Below are 21,719 nucleotides of genomic sequence, written 5' to 3'. Positions count from 1 at the left end.
GGGAAGATGAATTGATGAGGAGTGTTTTATCCTGACAGTGTTGCCCATAAAATGTAAACAGCAATGCATGTGTGCAGCTTTTATCCTTCTCCTGTTTGTATAATTATAATGTTGGGCTAAACACAGTGTGTTATTACACAGTCAGAAGAGAAAACATTTAATAAAGGATTGCTCTCAGATATTTGAACACTGCCAATTTTTATCCTAAAATTCAAATTAAAAAGCAGAATACTTTTTAGTTGTTCCGTTGTTGTCTGATTAGAAAAATACTAGACCTTCTTGCACAGCATAAAATACAAATTAATTTATGTTACTGTAAAACATTTATGATTTAAGTGAAACCTTATGAAAATTATTCATTTCATATAACATTTCTTTTATTTTAGTCTTCCATTCATTTTAAGATACCTATCTAGACTCTTCATAGAATGCTCCTTTTATTGTTTAGTCCGTGGAAATATTTGAGTTTTTTATTTTCTGTTAAATCAATCGATAGTTGTGACAAACCATCTTAAAGCCTCTGGTTTGTCAAGATGCATAACTTGGAGTTTAAACTGAATTCAGGCTGATGAAATGTATCCTGTTGCTTGTGTTGGAATGGCAGTGCTGAGTCTGCAGGTGAAACATTTCTGTTTGTTTGTTTTTAATTTTACTGATAGCGAAAGAGGCAGATTTCGGAAGACCCTGACAATGTAAGAGGGCACTTCAATGTGCAGAGACATCCCATGTTAACAGATTGTGTGCAGAAAATGCTTCTACTGATTCACTAACTGCATAATCTGTTATTGAAACTCGACTCTGGTATTTGTGTGCATGTTGCTTTCAGAGCAATTCTGGCATTTATTGGAAGGAATGTGTGTAGTGACTAAATCCCCATTAACTGAGCCAGGGTGAATGTGGCATTGGATTCTTTAGGGTCCAAACCTCTGCAACCCACTGGAGAGTGTAGGGGCATCACTGACCAGGATCCTGAAATAGCCTTCATTTAACTGTAGGATTTCAGCTGTTTTCTTCACAAGCCCTGCCTGTTTTCCTCTGAGCTCCTGCTGCTGTTCACTAGATGTAAAGTGCAGGTAGCCAGTTAATGTTTCTGTGCCCACCTCCCCTTATTTCTTTCCCTTTTTGGTATGAAATCCCAAAGAGGAGAGATGATAAAAACCATCTGAACAATTAGTGTGCAAAGCTGCCTGATTTTACTGTAGCTTCTCTTGAATTATGTAGGAAAATTATGTTGCTCAGTAGCAGAAATGGCCTTGCAAGCCCTGAGCAGCCCCCTTGCTTCCATAGCTCAGAAGAGAGGAGTTTTAAAGGAAAATTTATCCCAGGCTGCCTCCTCTGCTGCATCCCCAGCCAAGATAGGAAGTTCTCAAGGCTGAAACTGGTTTCCTGTGCATTCTTAGTGTTCTCAGTCTCCACTCAGGCTGATGATGTGTTAGAATAACTCTGCGTGTGCACTCCTGGTTTAATCCCCTCTTTACTCCTGATTTCCCTATTCTGATTTTTCCATCAAAAATGGACATCTTTGCTCTCCAAAGGAGAGAAGTGGGTGATCACTTGGTTTTTAGGCTGATCCTTCAGGATCTCAGTGGTGTTCTGGGACTGTTATCCCAGCACAGAGGGACTGGAGGGGTCTTGCCCCATCCTGGAACTGATCATCAGCATTTATGGCTTCAGCACAATTTCACACTTTGGAGAAATAACAGTGAGGTTTATTCTGAAGTGAAAGAGCAGCCACAAGTGCTGCAAAAGCTGATGTCCAGTCTCTGAAGTTTGAGTGGAATTCTTTAAGGTTCCAGGCAGAGAAAAGCTCTCCCATTCCCACATCACTGATCCAGCTGCAGAGCTTTGGAGAAGGGGAAGATGCTTCCTTTGCTTTCATTGTCTAGGTTTTTGTTTCCTGTTTTTCTTTGCCATCAGAGTTAAGGTTTACAATCAAATTCTCCTCTTTCTACTCTTCTCAGTTCGCTGTGCTCTGGGTTTCCTCAAGGAGAACCATTATCATTGGGAATTTCTCTCTACGTAATGATCATTTTGAGTGATTCAAAATTCTGTAGTGATTTTTACCTCAAGAAAATGGAGCCTGTCCCTTGGAAATCAGACTTGATTAAGGGATAATCTGTCATGCTCTAAATGGGGAAAAAGGTTTCTAGCAAAGATCTCCAGAGTATTATTTTTTTAAATCTTTTATTTCCATTTTGGTAGGATTTTAACTTGTTTCTGTTTGTAAGAGGCAAGACTTAAAAAGAACCCAGTAATCAGTAACGCTGTATCTGATCTTTGCAGTAGTAAAACACTGTCTGTAAAATTACTGATCAAAGTGTTTGGGGTTTATGTAGCATAGAAAAACATATTTTCCAAAGGCATTCGGGGAGAATTCTGCAACTGTCAGGTTTGGGATTTCTTGGTTTTTAGTAGATCCTTTGAGTTAAAACAAGGAAGGTATGAATTCCCAATTTTTAAAATAGATTACTTTTCATACTTACAATTTTGCTGTGGATCAGAACTAATCACCTGTGTCAGAGAAAAAAACTGAATGTAACCACTTACAAAACAGTTATTTCTCTTAGAACACTTAATTCCATTTCTAAAGCCCGTGGGCAGCAAAAAGAGTAATCTCTGTTCTTGTGGAGCATTTCCCCCCATATCCACTGAAGATCTTCCAGTGAGAGAGAAACAGACTTTCATAAAATAGTCAAATCTAAGAAGCAGCTTTTAGTGTTTGTGGATTTTATGTCTTCAAGTAACCAAGTAACTCCACAGTAACACAGCCAACTGCTTCCAGCTGGGAAGAAAAAAGGTTTAAAGAATTAACTCCCCGGATGTTGCATGCTTTGGGAAGGAAGATAACCTGCTGCTGTCAGAAGGAATTCTGTGTTTGGAGAACAGGCCTGGAGCAAAATGAGCAGCTCATCCCATCCCACTTGCTCTGCAGGGACCACAGAAGGTCCTTGGCTACTGTGCCTGGTTTGGAGGCAGCACTGCTGAGCTTTTCACTCCAATCCCACAGTTCTGCAGGGTTTGGGTGTCACTGCAAAGGTGGGAGAAGCAGCAGGTCCTGCCACTGTGCAGACACAGCTGCCCTTGGATTCCTGAATGAATCCTGGTGGGATTCATCCAATCCAGTGCTCAGGTTCCAGGGCTCTCCTCTGTCCATTCTAGTTCATAGTTTTGAACTGTGTTACTTGTTCTGCAGGGAATTAACTGGGCAGTCCAACTGTGTAGAGAGAACTTTCATCAGCACCGGTGGATGCAACTTCTTTGGTTAATAAACACTTTTTCAGCTTCACTCAGTCTTCTGAAAATCCACCTTGTTCCCACTGTGGCCAAACCTGGAAAGCTGCTCTGTTTGGAAAAGACCCTGTGAAGCATCAATAGGTTTTCCCAATCCTTTTCATTTTTGGATTGTTTACTAAATTTAAATAAGGGACCTGTCAAGACTGATACAGTACTTGAATCTCTGCACTGCAGAAATAGGAGATTCTTACCTCTTTATATTTCTCTTTCCTTTTTTCTCTTCTCCACTTCAGAGGTGCAGATCAGCTTTGAACCCCCTGCTGGACTTTACTGGCACCTCCCAAATTTCGCTCCCTCGCAGGCCTCTGGCAGTATCTGGATATCAAGCCAGAACATCCAATATTCTGTGTTCTTGCTAACAATTCCACCTGTTTGTAAGCAAAAGGCAGGAGGTACTTGCTCACTTAGTTTCATCTGTGTCCTGCTCCTCTTTAGGAACCTCTTAGAATTCCAAAGATCTTATTTTCTTTTTCCTTGCTTCCACATCTTGTTCTATATATTTAGACGTCCGTGACTGCAGAGCAACCAGGCTGATACTTCCTTATCTGCTTTTGGGGAATCTTGTTACTTAAACAAGTACTTGTTATTTTTCCTTCCTGGAAGAGGAGAGGGAAAAACCATGAGGGTTTTGGAGTGGTAGACAACCCCTCTCTTTCTATTCAAAGAATTCAAACCACAGTGGCAAATGAACCTTCATGTTCTAAGGTCTTGGCTAAAAGCAGTTTTATGGCTGGGACTTGAGAGACGGCTAGTATAAAAAAACCCAGAAAGTTAAAGTTTGGATTTGTCACATGAACCTCAGTGTGGAATTTTGTCCCCTGGTTAATAAATAAGTTATTTATAAAATAAACCCAGCACATTATAAGGGATGACAGGGAAAGGGACTGACCATCCTGTTAGAACAGGCAGAGATATATATGCACATATATATATATTTATTACATAACTACTCTAATTTGTGCCGAAAACCTCATGTACTGATGAATAACTCCTACTCAGCTGCATGAAACCTTTTTGTTCCCATTCCTCCGTTTGCCGTTTATTTCCGTTTGACTTATTTATTCATTTATTTATTTTGCCATGTCAGTCCATCCACCCCTTCAGCCCATGTTCCTCATCCACAGCATTTCCCTGTCCATTTTCTCCACCGCATCCTCTCTGCTCATCACTGGTAGAGGCCTCTGGCAGCACGGCCTGCATGTGGCTCCCTCCTCTCGTGCTGGCATGTGATGGTGGCACCGTTGTGTCTCTTCCTCTCCCTTTTCACTAACAGACGCAGACCAAACTGGAGCATGCCCGCATTAAGGAGCTTGAACAGAGCCTGCTCTTTGAAAAGACCAAAGCTGACAAACTCCAGAGGGAGTTAGAAGACACTAGGGTAATGGATTTCACTCTTTGGATAACGACACTGCTTTGTGTGGGGGAGATTCCTGGTGACACGTCTTGGGTGTAACACGGGCTCAGACAGGTCCCTGCTCCTGCCATAGAGCTGGAACACTTCAAAAATTAGCTTTATTTTGGTGGTGTGTGTATGTGTGTGCCTGTACACGTGTCCTCTCTCCTGGAGGAATTCAGGTAAGATGCCTTCCAACTGCAAAATCCATACTCAGTTCCAAATGTAGCACAATGAGACCATGAATTGACATAAAAGTAGCAAAGTGGGACCATGAACTGACATAAAGAAATGTTCACTGGTTCATTTTAAGATGTAGCAAAGTTCACGAAACCCCCAAAAAAGTAAGATTGAATGTGCCAATCCTTTTAACATAAACTTAGTGTTTGGGGCTTGGTTTCTGAGGTCTTCAGTAGTTGCTGTACTTCTTGCTTTGCTAAATCATGGTTTGCAGGGGCTTTTTAGCTCTTTTTTCCCACCAATGACATAATCTTTTAATGGATATCCCAGTAGCATTAGTAATACTGTTGCCTGCTAAAATATTACTGGATATACTTTATCCCAAGTCAGAAGTTCAGCAGATGTCAATTCTAAAGGAGATACATATATATATACACACACACACACACATATATTCGTGCTCACACATGGGGATTTTCTTGAAGTTGAGGTAGGATGAATAAAAACCCCAGGATGAATAGAAACCCAAGAACATACTCTGAAATAAGTACTTTTAAAGAGCAATTGCAGGTAAGTAATATTTTTTTCAGGATGTTGGTATAATAAGGAGGTTGAAACAGTAACTTTCTGATTAGAATTACTTGTGGGAACTTTGCTGTGGCACAACGTGCTTCAACAGCCAGCGGAAAGCTCGGATAGTGAGGACACTTTTTCAGGGACAATTAAGTGGATGTGGAAGGAATTTCAGAGGATTTATAGGCTGAAAATGTGTTTGTAATTTTCTCTGACATCTCAGAGCTGGGATGAGATTAATTTGGAGGCCTTATTTCAACAAGTAAAGACCTCGAGGTTCTCTGTTCTTTCCCAGTCTGCTTAAAATGGTTCTGAGAAACACTTTGTTAACCATTGCTAATATACATCAGTGCAGTTTGTAAGTTGTTCAGTAAGTTGTTATTTCTAGGTGACTTCAGAAAAATGGATTTAACTAAATTCCCTCCTTGGAGAGAATATAATATGTATTTAATACAAACTTGTGGACATTTTTCTTTTTTTTTAAAGCAATTTGCAACACTCAGTGGATTCTTTTCAGCGAGGCCTGAGTGTCTTTGTGTTAAATGTATCTTTGATAATTCTTTCTTCTCTTCTTAAAACACTCTTGATCACAGGTGGCCACAGTGTCGGAAAAATCCCGTATCATGGAGCTGGAGAGGGATCTGGCCCTGAGGGTGAAGGAAGTGGCTGAGCTCCGAGGGAGGTTGGATTCCAGTAAACACGTGGATGACGTGGACACTTCTCTGTCCTTGTTACAAGAAATCAGTTCTTTACAAGAAAAAATGGCAGCAGTTGGCAAAGAACATCAGAGCGAGGTGAATTCCCTGCGGGAGAAGTTCGGGATCAGTGAGGAAGCCCTGCAGAAAGAGATCAAATCCCTTTCGGCTTCAAACGAGAGGATGGCAAAAGAAAATGAATCCTTGAAATCCAAGCTGGATCACGCCAACAAGGAGAATTCCGAGGTGATAGAGCTGTGGAAATCCAAGCTGGAATCTGCAATTGCCTCCCATCAGCAAGCCATGGAAGAACTGAAAGTGTCCTTCAGCAAAGGGGTGGGGGCTCAGACAGCGGAGTTTGCGGAGCTAAAGACTCAGATTGAGAAGATGAAGTTGGACCATGAGAGTGAAATGTCCAGTTTCAAAGTGAAGCAGGAGAATGAAAGATCTCAGCATTTGAAGGAGGTCGAGTCACTGAAAGCAAAACTCTTGGCAGTCACGGAGGAGAAAGAGCAAAGCCTGGAAAGCCTGAAGACCAAACTGGAAAGTGTGGAAGATCAGCATCTTGTAGAAATGGAAGACACTTTAAACAAATTACAGGAAGCTGAGATAAAGGTAAAGGAGCTAGAGGTACTGCAAGCCAAGTACAATGAACAAACCAAAGTTATTGATAGTCTTACACCACAGATCAAAGCTGCTGAAGAAAAGCTTTTGGACCTTGCTGCACTTCAGAAAGCCAATTCTGAAGGTAAATTGGAAATCGAGAAACTTAGCAAGCAGCTTGAGGCAGCTGAGAAACAAATTCAGACTTTAGAGACTGAAAAGGTTGATGGAATTAGCCAGGTTTGTATCAACATCCATCCTTTTCTTTTGCTTTTGCTTTTATTTGCCATCTGTACTGTTTTAATCTGCAAATACATCACAGGAAAAAGGAGTTTTGCTGGTTGTGTATCTTGGTACCACCTGAGGAGGTTTAGAGGGAGCGTTGACTGGGTTGGGTCTCAGCAGGTTTTTAGTGCTCCATCTGCAGCAATAAGCAACAGCAAAAGATTCCTTCTGCACTTTCTTGCTGCAGGCTGAAAAACTGAAAGCTTCCTGTTATGGAAAAGTTACTTTGTTGGGTTATCTGGGAGGAGATCCCACACATCCTGAGGCTTTAACTTCGGTGACATTCAGACAAAGTGACCTGGGGCTCAGTGGGGAATGTTCCCTTCACTGCCTCTCCCCTCACCTGACAGGGTGGTGGAAGAGGTTGTTAAAAACAAAAGGAAGCAAAAAAGATCCTGGTGGAGCTTTTCCTCAAGCCCAGGGCCTGCAGGGATGTTGTTGGCCCTGGTTCACAGCATTTTTGAGCCCCAGGCTGCAGTGGGATACATCTGACCAAGGTTTTCCTCGGGTTTGGATGAAATATCTCTTCGAAGCTGAGCCATTCAGTGCCTGGAAGTTGTCCCACCACTGGAGCCAGGGATAAAAGTGCTGAGATACCATTTAATGATAAAAGTGCTGAGATACCATTTAATTTTTGGGGTTCCCCCTCAATCTGTGCATGACCTGACAAGCTGGAGCTCTAATTGTGAGAGTAGCGGGAAAGTGACTGGGAGGAGCTTTCCTAAACCCTTCCCAGATGGTTCCAAGATACCAAATTTCTACCTTTGACTCTCTTTTTGAGGTCACACTGGGTTTGTGCACCACCCCAGTGGTCAGAACCCTTGGAAAAAATTCCATCCCGCTGTGTGGATTGATCTGAAGCCCAAATTAATCAGTTTAAGAAAATTAAAACAATAAAAAACCCAAACTACTGATTGAACTGATGCTGTAAGTTTGGTTTGAAACTTTGAATGCCCTCAAAAGCATCTGACATTAAATGTCTTCACCATTGATTCCAAAAAACTACATTTTAATGATTTCAAATCTCTTCCAAGATGCAATTAGTGCTGTGATGTTTCTGTCATCAGTGGAAATCAGCTCCGCTCAGTTAACACATCACTTTTTTTTTCAGTTTTTTTTAATTTTTCATCTTAAAGTGATTTTAATATTATAGTTTTTTCTTTCAGATTCATCTCTTAATTTTCCTGATTTTTCACTCATGTTTGTCATTTTATTTTACTCCATTTCATCCCCTTTGTTAGGCCAGTAATCTGGCCACAGAACTGCAGGGCAAAGAGCAAAAGCTTCTTGACCTTGAGAAAAACTTGAGTGCAGTAAATCAAGTTAAAGATTCTTTGGAAAAGGAACTTCAAGTTTTGGTGAGTAAAACCCCAAAATTTCGACTTTACTCTTTGGATTTTGGGTTTTCATGGTGAGAGTGTCATTGAAACCTGTGGATCAGTTCTGAGCAAAGTCTTTCCAAGCTGTTTTACTCAGGGAAAGAAGGCAAGGAAGTGGTTCATGGATAATGGGAGCTGAAAAGAGCATTTCACTGGAGTCCTGTGTTAGCAGGAGTTTTGTGCAAATAAAACTCACCAGTTTATGGATTGCAGAATTAAACTAAATCAAAAGCAGCCTGGAGTTTTGGACTGCTCATTAAGGAACACATGGCCCTTAATTATAAGTGTTTTAGTGATTGTTACACACTTCTTACAAATAGTTTTTTAAGACATTTTTCATCTGATTTCTTATTTTGTAAATTTAACTAAATTTCCAAATATTCTTTACCTGGGGAGGGGGCGGTTCCTGAGGAACTACACTGGAGTAGTAACAAAAAAATGGGCTTTTTTGTTTTTACTTTCCATGGCCAATAGTAAATATTCAGAGTTGGTGGAAGAGCCTCACTTGTCTTCCTCAGTATCCCCCTTTTTCTTCACTGTCTGTCATCAATGCTTGCTGGAAAACACTGGTGGGAGATGGATCACAGATGTCACTGTGCAGCCTGTGAGCAGCAAGGATAGAGACCCCAAAATCAGGTTTCCTACCCTAGAGAAGTTATTTGAATGTTGAGGGACTTCCTTGCAACCAAAGCAAGAGAAGATCTTGCTTTATGTTGCTGAACAATCTGTGCTGAGCTGTAATTCAGAAACCTCAGATCTCTTTATGATGGGAGCAAACACTTCCATTTTGTACTTGAAAAATACCTAAAATAAAGTCAGTGGTTGAGTTGTACTGTCATCACCAAACCTCACCTTGGGTTTTTATCCATTTTCCAGAAAGAAAAGTTTACTAGTGCAGCTGATGAAGCGCAGAATGTTCAACAGGCTATGCAAGGTATGTGCTGCTGAAGTGAACAGAGCTGAAAAGCTGCAGGAATTACATGCAAAATAAAGAGGTTTTTAAATGCCTTCAGATTTACCCCTGGTGGCCCAGCACTGTCAGTGGCTGTGGAAAGGCCAGGGTTACTTGCAGCCTCTAAAGAGTAACAGTCCTGACAAGCAGGTGGAATTGTCTGCATCTAAGTAGTTATTTACTAACTTTTGTTTTCAAAATCTTCCTTGCCTAGAAACAGTGACAAAACTGAACCAAAAAGAAGAGCAGTTTGCACTCATGTCTTCAGAACTGGAACAGCTCAAGTCTGGTTTGACTGGTAAGGAAGGATAAAATGGGCTGTTTTGAAAATTGCAGCAGCTTTGGGCTTTCCTGTGCCTCCTGTAGTCGGTAAAATGCTTCCCCCAGTGCCTGTGCCTTCAAAGGAAGGGCTTTCTTGTGGGCAGAAAGCAGCTGTTGTGGGCTGTGAGCAGTGACCCAGCAGTGATGATAATGCTCAGGAGATGGTGCAGTAAGGCCCAGGATTTGCTGCCTGAGTGTGTTTAAATCAGTACTTAAATTCTTGTTTGACATTGCAACAAACCCCCCCTGTGGGGATGGTCAGACCCTGGGCAAAGGCTCAGGGACCAGCCTGGGGGGTTACAAACATGAACAGTTCCTTCTCAGCCTTGTCCATAAGCACTGTGCTCTTTTTGAGGACACCAAACAGCCTGTGTCAGTCTGGGTGTCTCCTTCCCCTCTCCCAGGAGGCCTTGCTGTGTCTTTCTCGATGTCAAACCAGCGTAGAGAGAAGTCAGGCACGGTCTGTGCCCTGAAGCAAACCTTGCACGGCCTTGCTGGGGCTGGAGAAGGGATCCCAGGGGCTGTTGGTGGCAGTGCCTGCCCCACACTGAGTCATTTTTTTGACTGTAGCTTCATGTTACCTTCACTGTTCATCCTGTGCTGCTCTGCTGAGCAGCTGCTGATGCTCTCACTGGAGGGTGTGCAGATCTTCCTCCAGTGCTTCCTTACCCTCTGACACAGCAGAACCTGTACCCACCTCTCATGGCCTGATGTGACTCACTTCTGAAACAAAGAGTTCATTACTAGTTGCTCTTTACTGTTCCTGAAAAGTTCTTAACCTTTTGCTTCAGTTCAAACAGTCATAATTTTTAATTTTAAGGGCCGATTTGCGAGGTCTGTACATCAAAATTGCTGTTTATGGTTCTTCACCATAACTACCCTTCCTCTTAAATTTCCCAACCTAACAACCTTTGTTTTGCCCAGAGATGGAGAGGAAGCTGAAGGAGCGAGAAGAGAGAGAGCAGCAACTGGTGGAAGCTAAAGCCAAACTTGAAAATGATATTGCAGAGATCATGAAGTCCTCAGGGGACAGCTCTGCCCAGCTCACCAAGATGAACGATGAGCTGCGCTCCAAAGAAAGGTATTTGCTGGTATTTCCTCTTTGCCAGAGCTTTGTGACATTAATTCCTCACTCCCACACTCCCAGCTCCTCATCTGATTTTTCTGTAAATATCTGAACAAAATGCTCCCCAGTGTCACATTGATATAACAAGTGAACTTATTCCAGCAAACTAAATTAATCAAAACAGGCTCCTGGGAGTGATTTGAAGAGCATCAAACATTTATAATTCTAAAATTCTTATATAATGTCTTCTCATTGCCCAGAGTAAATGACCTTTTTAGTAACCTAGACTGTTTTGTCACTGTGCTTCAGGATTACTTGATTGCCTGATAAGCTCAGTTTATTTGGATATATAAAAGACTTGGGTCACATTTTTTCTAGCAAGAGAAAATGTGGTTTTTTCCAAATGGAAATTGTTGTTCTTTACCTTTATAAACCCCCAGACTGGGGGTTGCTCTGGCAGCTGCTCTGCACACGAGTAAGGAGCAAGTGCTTGGTCTCCCCTGTGTATATTGAATTTAGCAAAATACTTTCTTTATGTTAAATAATTAAATCTCTTTCTAAGTGCTTGGACAGGATATAGAACTTCAGCATAACTCTGACTCTTTCATCTCTGTGCTTGTGGTGCTGTCAGCAGAAAGTGATGTCCTTTCATTTGGGCTTTCCAGGCAGTTGGAGCAAATACAACTTGAGCTCACAAAAGCAAATGAAAAGGCTGCTCAGCTTGAGAAAAACATGGAGCAAACAGCCCAGAAAGCTGAGCAGAGTCAGCAGGAAACTCTCCAGATTCATCAAGCAGAACTGAAAAATCTGCAGGATCAACTGACAGACATGGTAAGGACTCTAAAAGCACCAAACTGTGTGTGGGACATCGTCCCACTGCTGCCTGACCTGTGCCTGTTTCATCTGCCCCCAGAAAAAGCAAATCCAGACCAGCCAAACTCAGTACGAAGATCTTCAGGCAAAGTATGAAAAAGAAAATTCTGAGCTGGTGGCCAAACATGATGCAGAAATCCAGGGGTTCAGGCAGAACCTGCTGAGTGCAGAGGAGGCTCTGAAAAGTGCCCAGAGGAAAAACACCGAGCTGGAAACACAGACGGAGGAGCTGAGGAAGGAGGTGGAACAGGCCAAAGTAGGTGTATTTTGTTACTCTGGGAGTAATTTAAAGTTGAAATCCTTCTGTCTCAGTGAATCCCTGGGGGTTTTTTTGTGCTTCGACCTTTCATAGCAAGATTTTTGCATTGTTTTCCTTTTTGAACTTTTCCAGGGTAGGGGGATATGGGATGGGGAAGAGAAGCACACAGGACTGACTGTTGTTAATTCTTCTCTAAATTACACAAGAATTGATGAAATCCAGTTCTTTGATGTTAACAATTTATGCTCAGAGATAATGTGGCTCAGCACAGTCACTTGGAGCCAAATGTCATTCCCTGGCTTTTTAAATGTTGAATTTTAAGATACATGGTGAGCCATTTCATTTAGAAGTGCTGCACCCCTGGAATTTCATTCTGTAGTACAGTCCCATAAGATCTGCATCTATTTAGTGTGTAGCTTGACTTCAGTAATTTTAGTTTTTCCTCCTGTTTCTTTGACATTACTGCTTGCTTTCATCCCTCATCAGTTATTTGCTATAATCTTTGGTTTATGCTTTAGCAAAGTATTTAGTGTATAAATTGACACACAGTATTGACACCACTGCTGGGGGGGTTTGAATTAAGGGGGTTATGACAATATATTTTTGAGAGAATCATGAGAATTATCTACAGAAGGTGAAATTGAGAATTAGAATATCTAATATCGATATCAATATCTAATACAACTCCCTGCATTTTAATTTACTTAGAGTCTCATTAAATAATTCTGTGGCTCTTCTTTCTCAGTAATTTACATTCAGACAATTTGTTGAGAGTAGTTTTAAAAAACAAGATGAAATCTTGTATGGAGGAACTTTTAAACCATGATATTATTATTATTATTATTGTTGTTGTTGTTGTTATTATTATTATTATACCACTGAAGGCTTCTCTTGTGGATGGGAGGTGTTCTGTGATGTACCAGGGGGGTCTGTCAGCAGCTGAGTTCACACAGGGACTGTGTGTCAGTGTATACACTTTTAAAACTTGAATTAAAATTGCTTTATTTGCCCTTAAAGCACATTTCTCATTTGTCTGCTTGACTTCATTTTTGTTTTCCCTTCTCCCTGACTTTATTTCTTTAGTCCCTGAGCTCTGTGTTAACATCAGCCAGAAAAGAACTTGAACTAATGTCAGACCAGATGAGGGGTTTGATGGCAGAAAAAGAGACCTTGGCACAGGAGGGGAATGCTTTAAAATTAGAGAGAGGTTCCTTGTTATCAGAACTTAAAGAACTGGAATCAAAGATTTCGTTAATGCAACAAGACCAAGAAGAACTGAAGACAGAAAATCAAAGAATCCTAAAGCAGAAGGAAGAAGCTGAGGCCAAAAGGCAGCAGGAGAGCACAGAGAAGGGAGCACTGGTCTGTGAGAAAAGCAAATTACTGTGTGAACTTGAGGCAGCCCAGGGAGACCTCCTGAAGGCAGCTCAGGAGAACGATGCTCTCCGGTCCTCAGAGTCAGCCTTGCTCCTCCAGCTGAGAGAACTCGAGGCCAGCAAAGATGCCCTGGGTGTGGAATGTCAGAAACACACCAAGGAATGGGAAGAACTGGGGAATTACCAGAGGAAACTTTTGGAAGAGAAAGATGCAGTTATAAAGGACAAAGATGATGTTATCCAGAAGCTGGGAAGTTCCTGTGAGGCCTTGGCCAGGGATCAAAGGGAGCTCCAGCAACAACTGTCAGCAGTGACTGCAGAGAGAGATTCAGCCCTGGGGGAACACTCAGCTCTTCAAAATACCCTTGGAGCCCTGAAAGAGGAGCTGAGCAGTGTCCTGCAGACAAGTCAGAGTCTTCAGGCAGAGAAGAAGGTGCTCCTGGAAAGCATGGAAGAGCTGAGAGTGAGTTTGGACAACGCGGTCAGTGAAAACCAGGTGTTAAAAGTGAGAGAGAAAGAGATGCAAACACAACTGGAGACTGAGCACAGGGAACTCACAGTTGTGAGGAAAGACAATGTGGAGCTGGAGAATTCCCTTGGGAGTCTCACTCGCCTCCTTGAGGAAGTGGAAGCCTCAAGAGAGACACTCCATTTGGAATGTTCTCGACTACTTCAAGAGAAAGAGGATCTTTCTTCATCAGAACAAAAGCTTTTGGCTGAGAGGGAGGAACTTCTAAATGAAAATAAGGCAATTGCTGAGAAGCTTGTGAAGACCTCAGCAGAGGCTGAGCTGGCTGAGAGAGTCTGCACTGCGAAAATAAAGGAACTGGCCTCAGAAAAGGAATCTGTCGTTCAGAAGTCGCTGCTGTTGGAAAAGCACAATGAAGCTCTTCTCCAAGAGAAGGAGGAATTGGAGAAAAAGTACTCAGAGCTTCTTGAGGAAAACAAGTCTTGTGCAAAGGCAATTTGTGATCTGAGGAGAGAACACGAACTGGGCGTCTCGTCCAGGAACGCTCTGGCCCAGGAGAATGTTGTGCTCCAAGATTCCATTGAAGCCCTCAAGGCAGAGCTACGTGAGAAGACTGTAGAAAATGAAGAGCTAAAAGCCTGTAAATGTGACCTTTCCAACCTTCTGAAGGAGGCCCAGGATGCCAGAGGTGTGTTAGAAGGTGAGCTGGCGGCTGCATCACGGGCCGAGCAGGTCCTGTCGTCTTCCTTGAAGACCTGCTCCTCTGACAGGGAAAAGCTGACCAGGGAAAGGGATGAACTGCAGGAGAGGTGTCAGGAACTACATGGAGAGGTTGCTGCTATGAAAGAAAACTTAACCATGGAAAAGGAAGCTAGAAAACTGGACAAGGAATCGTTCCTGTTGGAACGTGTGGAACTTCAAAGCACCATCAGCTGCTTAGAGAAGGAGGTGGAAGAGCTGAGAGAGAAAAATAAGGGATTTCTGGCTGAGAAAGAACTTCTAGTTCAAGAGAAAGAAAAATCTGATATTAAACTGGTGGAAATAATGAAAGAGAAAGAAGCCCTGTGTGTAGAGAAGGAGCAGCTTGTTTCCAGCATGAAGCAGCTGAGAGGTGACTTTGCTTCTGTGTCCAAATCAGCAGCAGAATTCCAGGACCTGCACGGCCGTGCCTGCCAGAGGCTGGATGAGCTCCAACCCAGGCTGGAGCTGATGGAGGAGGAGAGAACAAAGTTACTTGAGGAACTGGACAGTCTGAGGGCTGAGCAGAAGAGTCTGGTCCTGAGTAAGGAAGAAATAGGAAATGAGAAGGAGAAATTCTCCCAGGATTATTATAAGCTGTGTGAGGAGGTTACACTTTTAGAGCAAACTAACAGTGACCTCTCAGGCAAATTGTTGGAGTCTCAGGGCAAAAATGAGATGCTGCAGGAGGAGATGAACAATCTGGCTTTGAAAATAAAAGAAATTGAGACTCTCCAGGCCCAAACAGTAGCACAGAAACTGGAGGTATTGAAATATAGTTAAACAGTCAAGTTCTACTAATCCTGAGCACTAACCTCTGGTTTCCTCTGCACCTCATTGCACACTCAGCACTTCATTTCCATGTGAACAGGCTGGAATTCTGGGCTCACTCTCAATATGTTACTTTGGGTTTGTCACAAGTTGTGAGCCTGAAAGACACTTTATTTTATTTTTTTTTTAAATATTTTAACTACAAAAGCCTCTGTTGGCGCTGAATGGTGCAAGAAAACAACATAAACTGTGAATAAAAGGAAGCTCTGTTCCCTGAATCTGGGAGGAGACACTGAGCAGCTCCTTCTGGTGAAGGACTCTGCAGCTTCAAGTCCAGAGTATTGATAGACAAGGTTTAGATTAGATCTTTTTGTTAAATTACAACAAACTCCAAATTTGAGTCACTCCAAAAAATATAAAGCAATATGCTGCTTCTGGAAATGTAATTGGATAAAAGCAGTGTAAGAGACTGGGAAAGACACTGACAACTCTGGTGTTCTTCTGTTCACAGAATTGTTTTGTATTCACCACCAACAAATTGTGCAAAGGATTTTGAATGTCAGTTTGTGTGGCTTAAAGCCCAGAAAACCACTTTAAATACAAATTGGGTTCAGGATACCCTGTGGATGATACCTACATGAGTGTTTTAATATCCTTGGGAAGTATTTCCTTTCATGAGGCCACAATGAACAATAAAATAACTCCATAATTGGCTTTATCTCCTAGTCCATTACTGTCCAAATTTTTGAGATTTTGTAATTCCATATTTTCTGAAAACACACCAGACTGTTGGGAGTGAATATCTACTGAACTACTACTGTCTAAAGAGGTCAGAGGTCTAAGAGCAGCCACAGTGGTGGTAATGAGAAATCCAGGAAGGAAAACAGGGAACGGATTTCCTCGGTGCTGACACGAGCATGAGGTTATGATCTGTCTCTGCATGGAATCGAATCTTCTCCACTGAAATTTATACTTTATGCAGCTTCAAAATGCAAATAAATTCCCAGTTGAAGTCCTTATTTAACTGGGAAGCAGCTGGCAAACCGTGGAGCTGTGCATGAAGTATTGGGGTTCATCTTTTGCTCTCAGAGGTCCCTTTGGTAATAAGTGCTTTTTTCCCCACTCCCCTTTATTTATAGGCTGCCAAAATGGCAGAAGATGTTTTCCAGGCTGTGGAGCAGGTGACCAAGGAGAAGGATGCCATTCACAAAGAAAAAATTGAAACTTTGGCCTCTTTGGAGAACTCGAGACAGACAAACGAGAAGCTCCAGAATGAAGTAAATCACATTTAAATGCTTTTCTATGAAAAGTTTGGCCTGGTTTGTAAGAACAGCTTCTGAATTATGGAGAATTAGACGGGGCAGGAGAGGATTCTGTCATCTGCAGCTCCATAATTCTGGTAGGGAACAGCTGGGCTGCCCTAAATGTGCTGAAACGGGAACGATTTCCAGCGAGATCTGAGGGCTCGAGAATTAGAAATGGTGACGTTTATATGGGAGGGGTTCACTTTCTGGATTAAAAAACAATCCCCAGGGCCCTGTAATGCCATGAGAATGGCTGGAGATTATCTCTTATATAATATCATGTGTGGCTGGATGGGAACACATCAGGTTCACAAGCTTGGGGTGTTTCCCTGGTGGACACAAGCTCAGGAAATAGATGGACTACAGTTTGTCCCATTCTGCAGGGAATTCATTTCCTGGGCTTGCAGGTACAACACTCACCCTACTGAATCTCAGAAATTAAGGTATGGAAAAGCAGAATTTACTGGTTGTCTTAGAGGAATAAAGATCAAGGAACAGGTAATTTTAGCAACAAGCTTTGCATTTAAAAACAAATAATGCTTTGAGTGGTGCAGCAGTTGATGGAGCTGAGGGGTTTGGGCTTTACCTCTTTACATCAAATTCCTGTAAACTGCTCCCCAATGGACTTGGAATTCTCTGTGCTGCTCAGTTCGGATGCAGAAAGTCTCATAACATACAGGCTGGGTTAATTTAAGGGCTAAAGATGGAAAATGGACCAGCCCAGGCCCCATTTTGCTGGACATCATGTCCTGAGAACTGTGTGGTTTCTTTGGTGTAACGAGGGTTTTTTTCCTCTTGAAGTTGGACATGCTTAAACAAAACAACCTGAAAAATGAAGAGGAACTTAATAAATCAAAAGAGCTTCTGAATCTGGAGAACAAGAAAGTAGAAGAACTTAAAAAAGAATTGTAAGTATTTCAGTGTTAAATCTGTTAAGTTTTGGGGTTACATTTAACTTTGATTGTTTTAAGTATTGCCTTTCTGGTATCCTCACTACAAAGCTGGTATTAGGTCAAAATTAAATAGTAGTTTGGCATCAGAACACTGCTCCTGAATTGCTGATGAGAATTGAAGCAAGTCCTTGGAGCACTGTTTGAAATAATTTGTTTGTTGGAGGCTTCTGCCACCTGAGGGCACGAGATGATGTTAAAATCTTTATTATGAGAGGTTTGATTTCATTACAAGTACACTTGGAGTGTTGTTTTAAGTGACTTTGTTTATAGCATATTTGGATCTACTTTTATTTTTCTTTGATGGCTTTATGCAGTTTATTCCTGTTGCCCCATTGTGCATTTCTTTCCTGAGCAGTACAAACCAAATATTATAGATAAAAATACATCTTATGTATTTTTACTATGTATATATATAAAAATGCACATAATATATATTATATATGTTAATATAAAATGTATGTAAATATATGTAAACCAGGAGAATTTCACAGCATTTCCACCTGGTGAGACCAGGTACAAGAAATGGCTGAAAAATCTGAGTCACAGGAGATGCTGAACTCAGAGTTAATCAGAATTGTGTCTAAATGTGCCCAATAACAGACCACAGATCCTTGTGTTTTGAAGTGCTTGATTAAGTTTCTGACTTAAGGGCTCTTCTACTTCCCACTATTATAAAAGTATTTTTAATATTCCAGTCGAGATTTAGCTCTGTAATAGTGGCACACGGGAGTACTGAGACTCCTTTTTGTAAAAACTAAACAGTCATAAAAATGACTGTTCAGTGAAATGAAGGAGATCTCTTGTATTTTTTGAGAGATGTCAAATCTAAAAACTTGTGTTAGTCACTTGTGTCAGAGGCAGCATGCAAGATATATGCAAAAATTTGTTGAAAATAAACTTTTAAGGAAACCACATTTAGTAGCAGCACAGGCTGTGAAGCCTTTTTTTCCTTCAGCTTTTGTCTCATTTTCAGTTTTGTATCTGTTAAAATAATGGAATAGATGAGAACCTTTTCCTGGTTTGCTTCCTGTGATCCCAAGGTCCAACATTTTTGAATGTTTGGATATCAGGGAGTAGTTAAATAGGTGGAACTGGAAGGGTTTTTCCTGTTGCCTTTTTTTCTAGCTTTGTTTTTCTTTTTTTTTTTTTTTTTTTTTTTTTTGCTTTTTAAGCAATTCTGCTGTTTTACCTCTGGCTGCAAAATTCCCTTCTGTGAAAGCCCAGGCTGCAAACCTTGCCAAGACTTGTCAGTCCCTCCCCTGTGCTCCCAAATCCAAGCCTCGCTGGCCATGGGAACACGCAGAACTTGGAATCTGGACTTACCTCCCATTTCTGAGACCCTGATACAGAGAGGAAAAGGTGTTTTGTGCTGCTGCACCCGGGGTTAACCCGAGCCATGGGTTGTCCCGCTATCCCAGCTCCCCTCCACACGTGACCTGGATGTGTTTTTCCAAGCTGTGGAGCTGCCTCTCTCCCCCAGTTTTCCCTGCCTGTCCCGTTCCTATGGTAACGATGCTCTCTGTGTCCTCGCAGCGAGGAGCTCAAACTGGCAGCAGCTCACAAGTCCCAGCAGCTCGAGGCTCTGCAGGAGGAGAACGTGAGACTGGCCGAGGAGCTGGGCAGGAGCAGGGAGCAGGTCACGAGCCACCAGAAGGTGAGAGGGGCCGGAGCCTTCCCGGATCCAGGTGGGAAGAGCCGCGCGAGCTCCTTGTGCCGCAGGTCGGTGCCTGGAGGATGAGCCGTGCTGGGAATGTTTCAGATAAATGTGGAAGCCACCTGCACGGGGAGGTTGGAAGTGCAGCTGACAGAAGGTTATGTAACCCCGGAGGGATCCTTGGGAGGCTTGGGAATGAGCATAAATTAAACGTGCTCTAGCCAAGGGAATTAACAGGCACTTGCTGGTTCTGTCAGGAGGGGAAATGGCCATGGACCAGCACTAAGGAAATGGAGCTGTTTAATTCTCTTATTCCTGCTCTCCCCACTAAAACAAGGAGTATTTAGGATGTATTTCAGAATACTGTGTAAATGTGCTTGGTTGGACTCTGTCCCTAAGAAGTGCTGTGCGTGTGTCTGCTCAAACTTCACGCCGTGCCTGGACTGTGCTGCAGCCGGGCAGGGGGTGCTGGGGGACTGGAATCCATGTAAATCCTTTTCTGGTGGCAGTTTATGGGGAGAAACAGACTCTCTTAAATTTATATTTTTATTTTTTGCTATTATATGTTGAACATGTTGTTGGAATCTTGAAGTACGGGCTTAGTTACCCAACTTGGATCACTGGTACTTGCCAAAAAACCCCAGATTTACAGGCACTACTGTGGTGGGTTTAATCCTTGTGCAGCAGTTCCAGGCACACCTTGAAGGAATCTTGGGAAGATCTTGCCCAAAAGGAAGAACATGGAAGACAGGCTTTTGTGTACTGCCTTTCTGAGATAGCACCTGTGCATAGGAGGGGGATCCTGCAACAGTCTTCATTTTTTGAAGCCAAGAGGCTGATTTTTCCCCCAAGAGTCCTGGTTGGAAGAACTGAGGATCAGTGACTACAGCTCTGGCCAGTTCCTAAATCCTTTGAGCTGCTGACAGGAGTAAAGCTCAGGCTCCTTGATCCTCAGGAGCCTTTGGAGATGATGAGCAGAGTCCCAGACGTGTGGGATCAGCACTGACTCACTCTGCATCTGAGTAGCGGGGTGGTAAGAAAAGGTCCTAAACAGCCCGTGGGAGCTGCTCCCCACTCCCACAGGCTTTCCTAAATTATTTCAGAATCCTTGAGGCAACCTGGTATTTTCAGGGAGAGTTGTAACTTGGAAAGGATTCGGCAGCACTGGTCAAATCTTTGAGCATTTTGACGCACAGAAAGCCCTGAGGGAAGGGATCCCTCCGCCCCAGAGCCATGGGCTGGCAGCTCAGTCTGGGGCCTCCCTGCTTTCCCTGACCTCCAGCATCCTGCTGTGTGCATCCTGCTGACTATGGATCTGTCAGCAGGGCCCCTTCTCTCACTGCCAGGACAGACAGCTGTAATCTGGGAAGCACAGGGATGAATCCATCACCTTGCAAACTGGAATAGTGTCGGTCCAGTTGCACCACAGCCTGTTCTGCCTGGGAATAGATGGCTCCGAGATCTGGGAAAATCTGCTGGAGCTTGAAGACATAGTTTCTTTGCCTTCATCTGTGAGGAGGCTGTAATCTGAATCTTGGGAACATGGGAATGCTGCCTGTTGCATTTCCCAAATGTGCTATTTGGGCTGTGGTGTCTTCAGGTCTGGTGAACAGCAGGGCCTCCCAAAAGCCTGGGAGAGGCCTTTGGTATCCCAGGTATCCCAACACCTCCTGTCAGGCCGTGCTCAGGCACAGTGGCCACAGGCTCTGGGCTCCCTGGGTTCAGGCTGGCTGTGGGGAGCAGGAAAAATGTTCCCATGAAAAATCCTCCAGTGGATTTGGAGGAGTGGCTGTGGTGGCAGTGAAGGGTTTGGCACAGCAGGATGGCCCAAAGGGAGGGCAGTGAGGAGGAAAGCAGAACCCAGCAGAGCTCAGGCTGTGCAGGGTCTGTGCAGGTGCCTGTAAAATGCATCAGAAAGGGGCAAACATGGGTTTGGGAATTTTGAGCCGTCTCTATGGAAACCACATAAATTCTGGCAAGTGTGTTGTCAACTGAGGTAGAGAATGTGTGGCTGCATGTGACACACTGTGCAAAATTAATGAATCCTGTGGCATGAATGATTTATCTGGACATCTAAAGGTTAAAGTGGCTCCCACCAAAGCAGCTCTTCTGTATTGATCCATAAATAATTAGCTGATTGTAATTCGTTAAAGATTCGCATTCAGGCAGATACTGAGCTCAGGGAACTTTTCTGGCTTCAAATTATTTGTCGTGGCATTTTGGGAGCCTCAGACCTGCCCAGGCATTTGAAGTTCATTGGAGAAAGTGTAGGAATATCCATGTTTTATGAATGGTGTGCAGGGTCTGCTCTGAGGAAACGAGCCAGGGAGAGGATCCTGGGAAAGGCTGGAGACAGAAGGGGGTCCCTTCTCCCCTTCTCCCACAAGAGTCGTGCCTCCACTCAACCAGGGGGTTTGAGACTGCTTTAAGAATTAACTGCTTTAAGAATTTTTTATATTAAGCCTCTCTACACCCTTCTAGTATTTCTTTTTCGTATCAATAAAGTTGGGTGATTATGCCCAGCAAAATGATCCCAGTTAAGCTCAAAGCTGGAAGGTTTAAAAGCACTGCAGCACAGGAG

At 42.8% G+C, this 21,719-nt stretch overlaps 1 protein-coding gene across 16 annotated transcripts in view; it reads left to right on the top strand.

Annotated features, from left to right (window-relative positions):
• Nucleotides 1-21,719, top strand: part of CLIP1 (CAP-Gly domain containing linker protein 1) — a 61,961-nt gene that overhangs the window by 31,073 nt on the left and 9,169 nt on the right. For 8 of the 16 annotated variants that reach the window (XM_017814228.1, XM_017814227.1, XM_017814223.1 and 5 more), the window contains exons 9-21: nucleotides 660-692; nucleotides 4,568-4,672; nucleotides 6,034-6,978; nucleotides 8,265-8,381; nucleotides 9,279-9,336; nucleotides 9,569-9,652; nucleotides 10,600-10,756; nucleotides 11,407-11,572; nucleotides 11,655-11,870; nucleotides 12,957-15,221; nucleotides 16,367-16,504; nucleotides 17,333-17,439; nucleotides 19,018-19,138. In XM_017814228.1, the coding sequence (XP_017669717.1) occupies nucleotides 660-692; nucleotides 4,568-4,672; nucleotides 6,034-6,978; nucleotides 8,265-8,381; nucleotides 9,279-9,336; nucleotides 9,569-9,652; nucleotides 10,600-10,756; nucleotides 11,407-11,572; nucleotides 11,655-11,870; nucleotides 12,957-15,221; nucleotides 16,367-16,504; nucleotides 17,333-17,439; nucleotides 19,018-19,138 (4,512 nt within the window). The remainder of the gene's footprint in view (nucleotides 1-659; nucleotides 693-4,567; nucleotides 4,673-6,033; nucleotides 6,979-8,264; nucleotides 8,382-9,278; nucleotides 9,337-9,568; nucleotides 9,653-10,599; nucleotides 10,757-11,406; nucleotides 11,573-11,654; nucleotides 11,871-12,956; nucleotides 15,222-16,366; nucleotides 16,505-17,332; nucleotides 17,440-19,017; nucleotides 19,139-21,719) is intronic. The other 8 variants (XM_017814236.1, XM_017814235.1, XM_017814229.1 and 5 more) reach the window with 7 other exon arrangements.

This window comes from Lepidothrix coronata, unplaced genomic scaffold (genome assembly GCF_001604755.1).
Source record: "Lepidothrix coronata isolate B3197 unplaced genomic scaffold, Lepidothrix_coronata-1.0 Scaffold44, whole genome shotgun sequence".
NCBI lineage: Eukaryota > Metazoa > Chordata > Aves > Passeriformes > Pipridae > Lepidothrix > Lepidothrix coronata.
The sequence above is the reverse complement of the archived record's forward strand: the minus strand, read 5'-3'. Positions and strand labels throughout refer to the sequence as shown.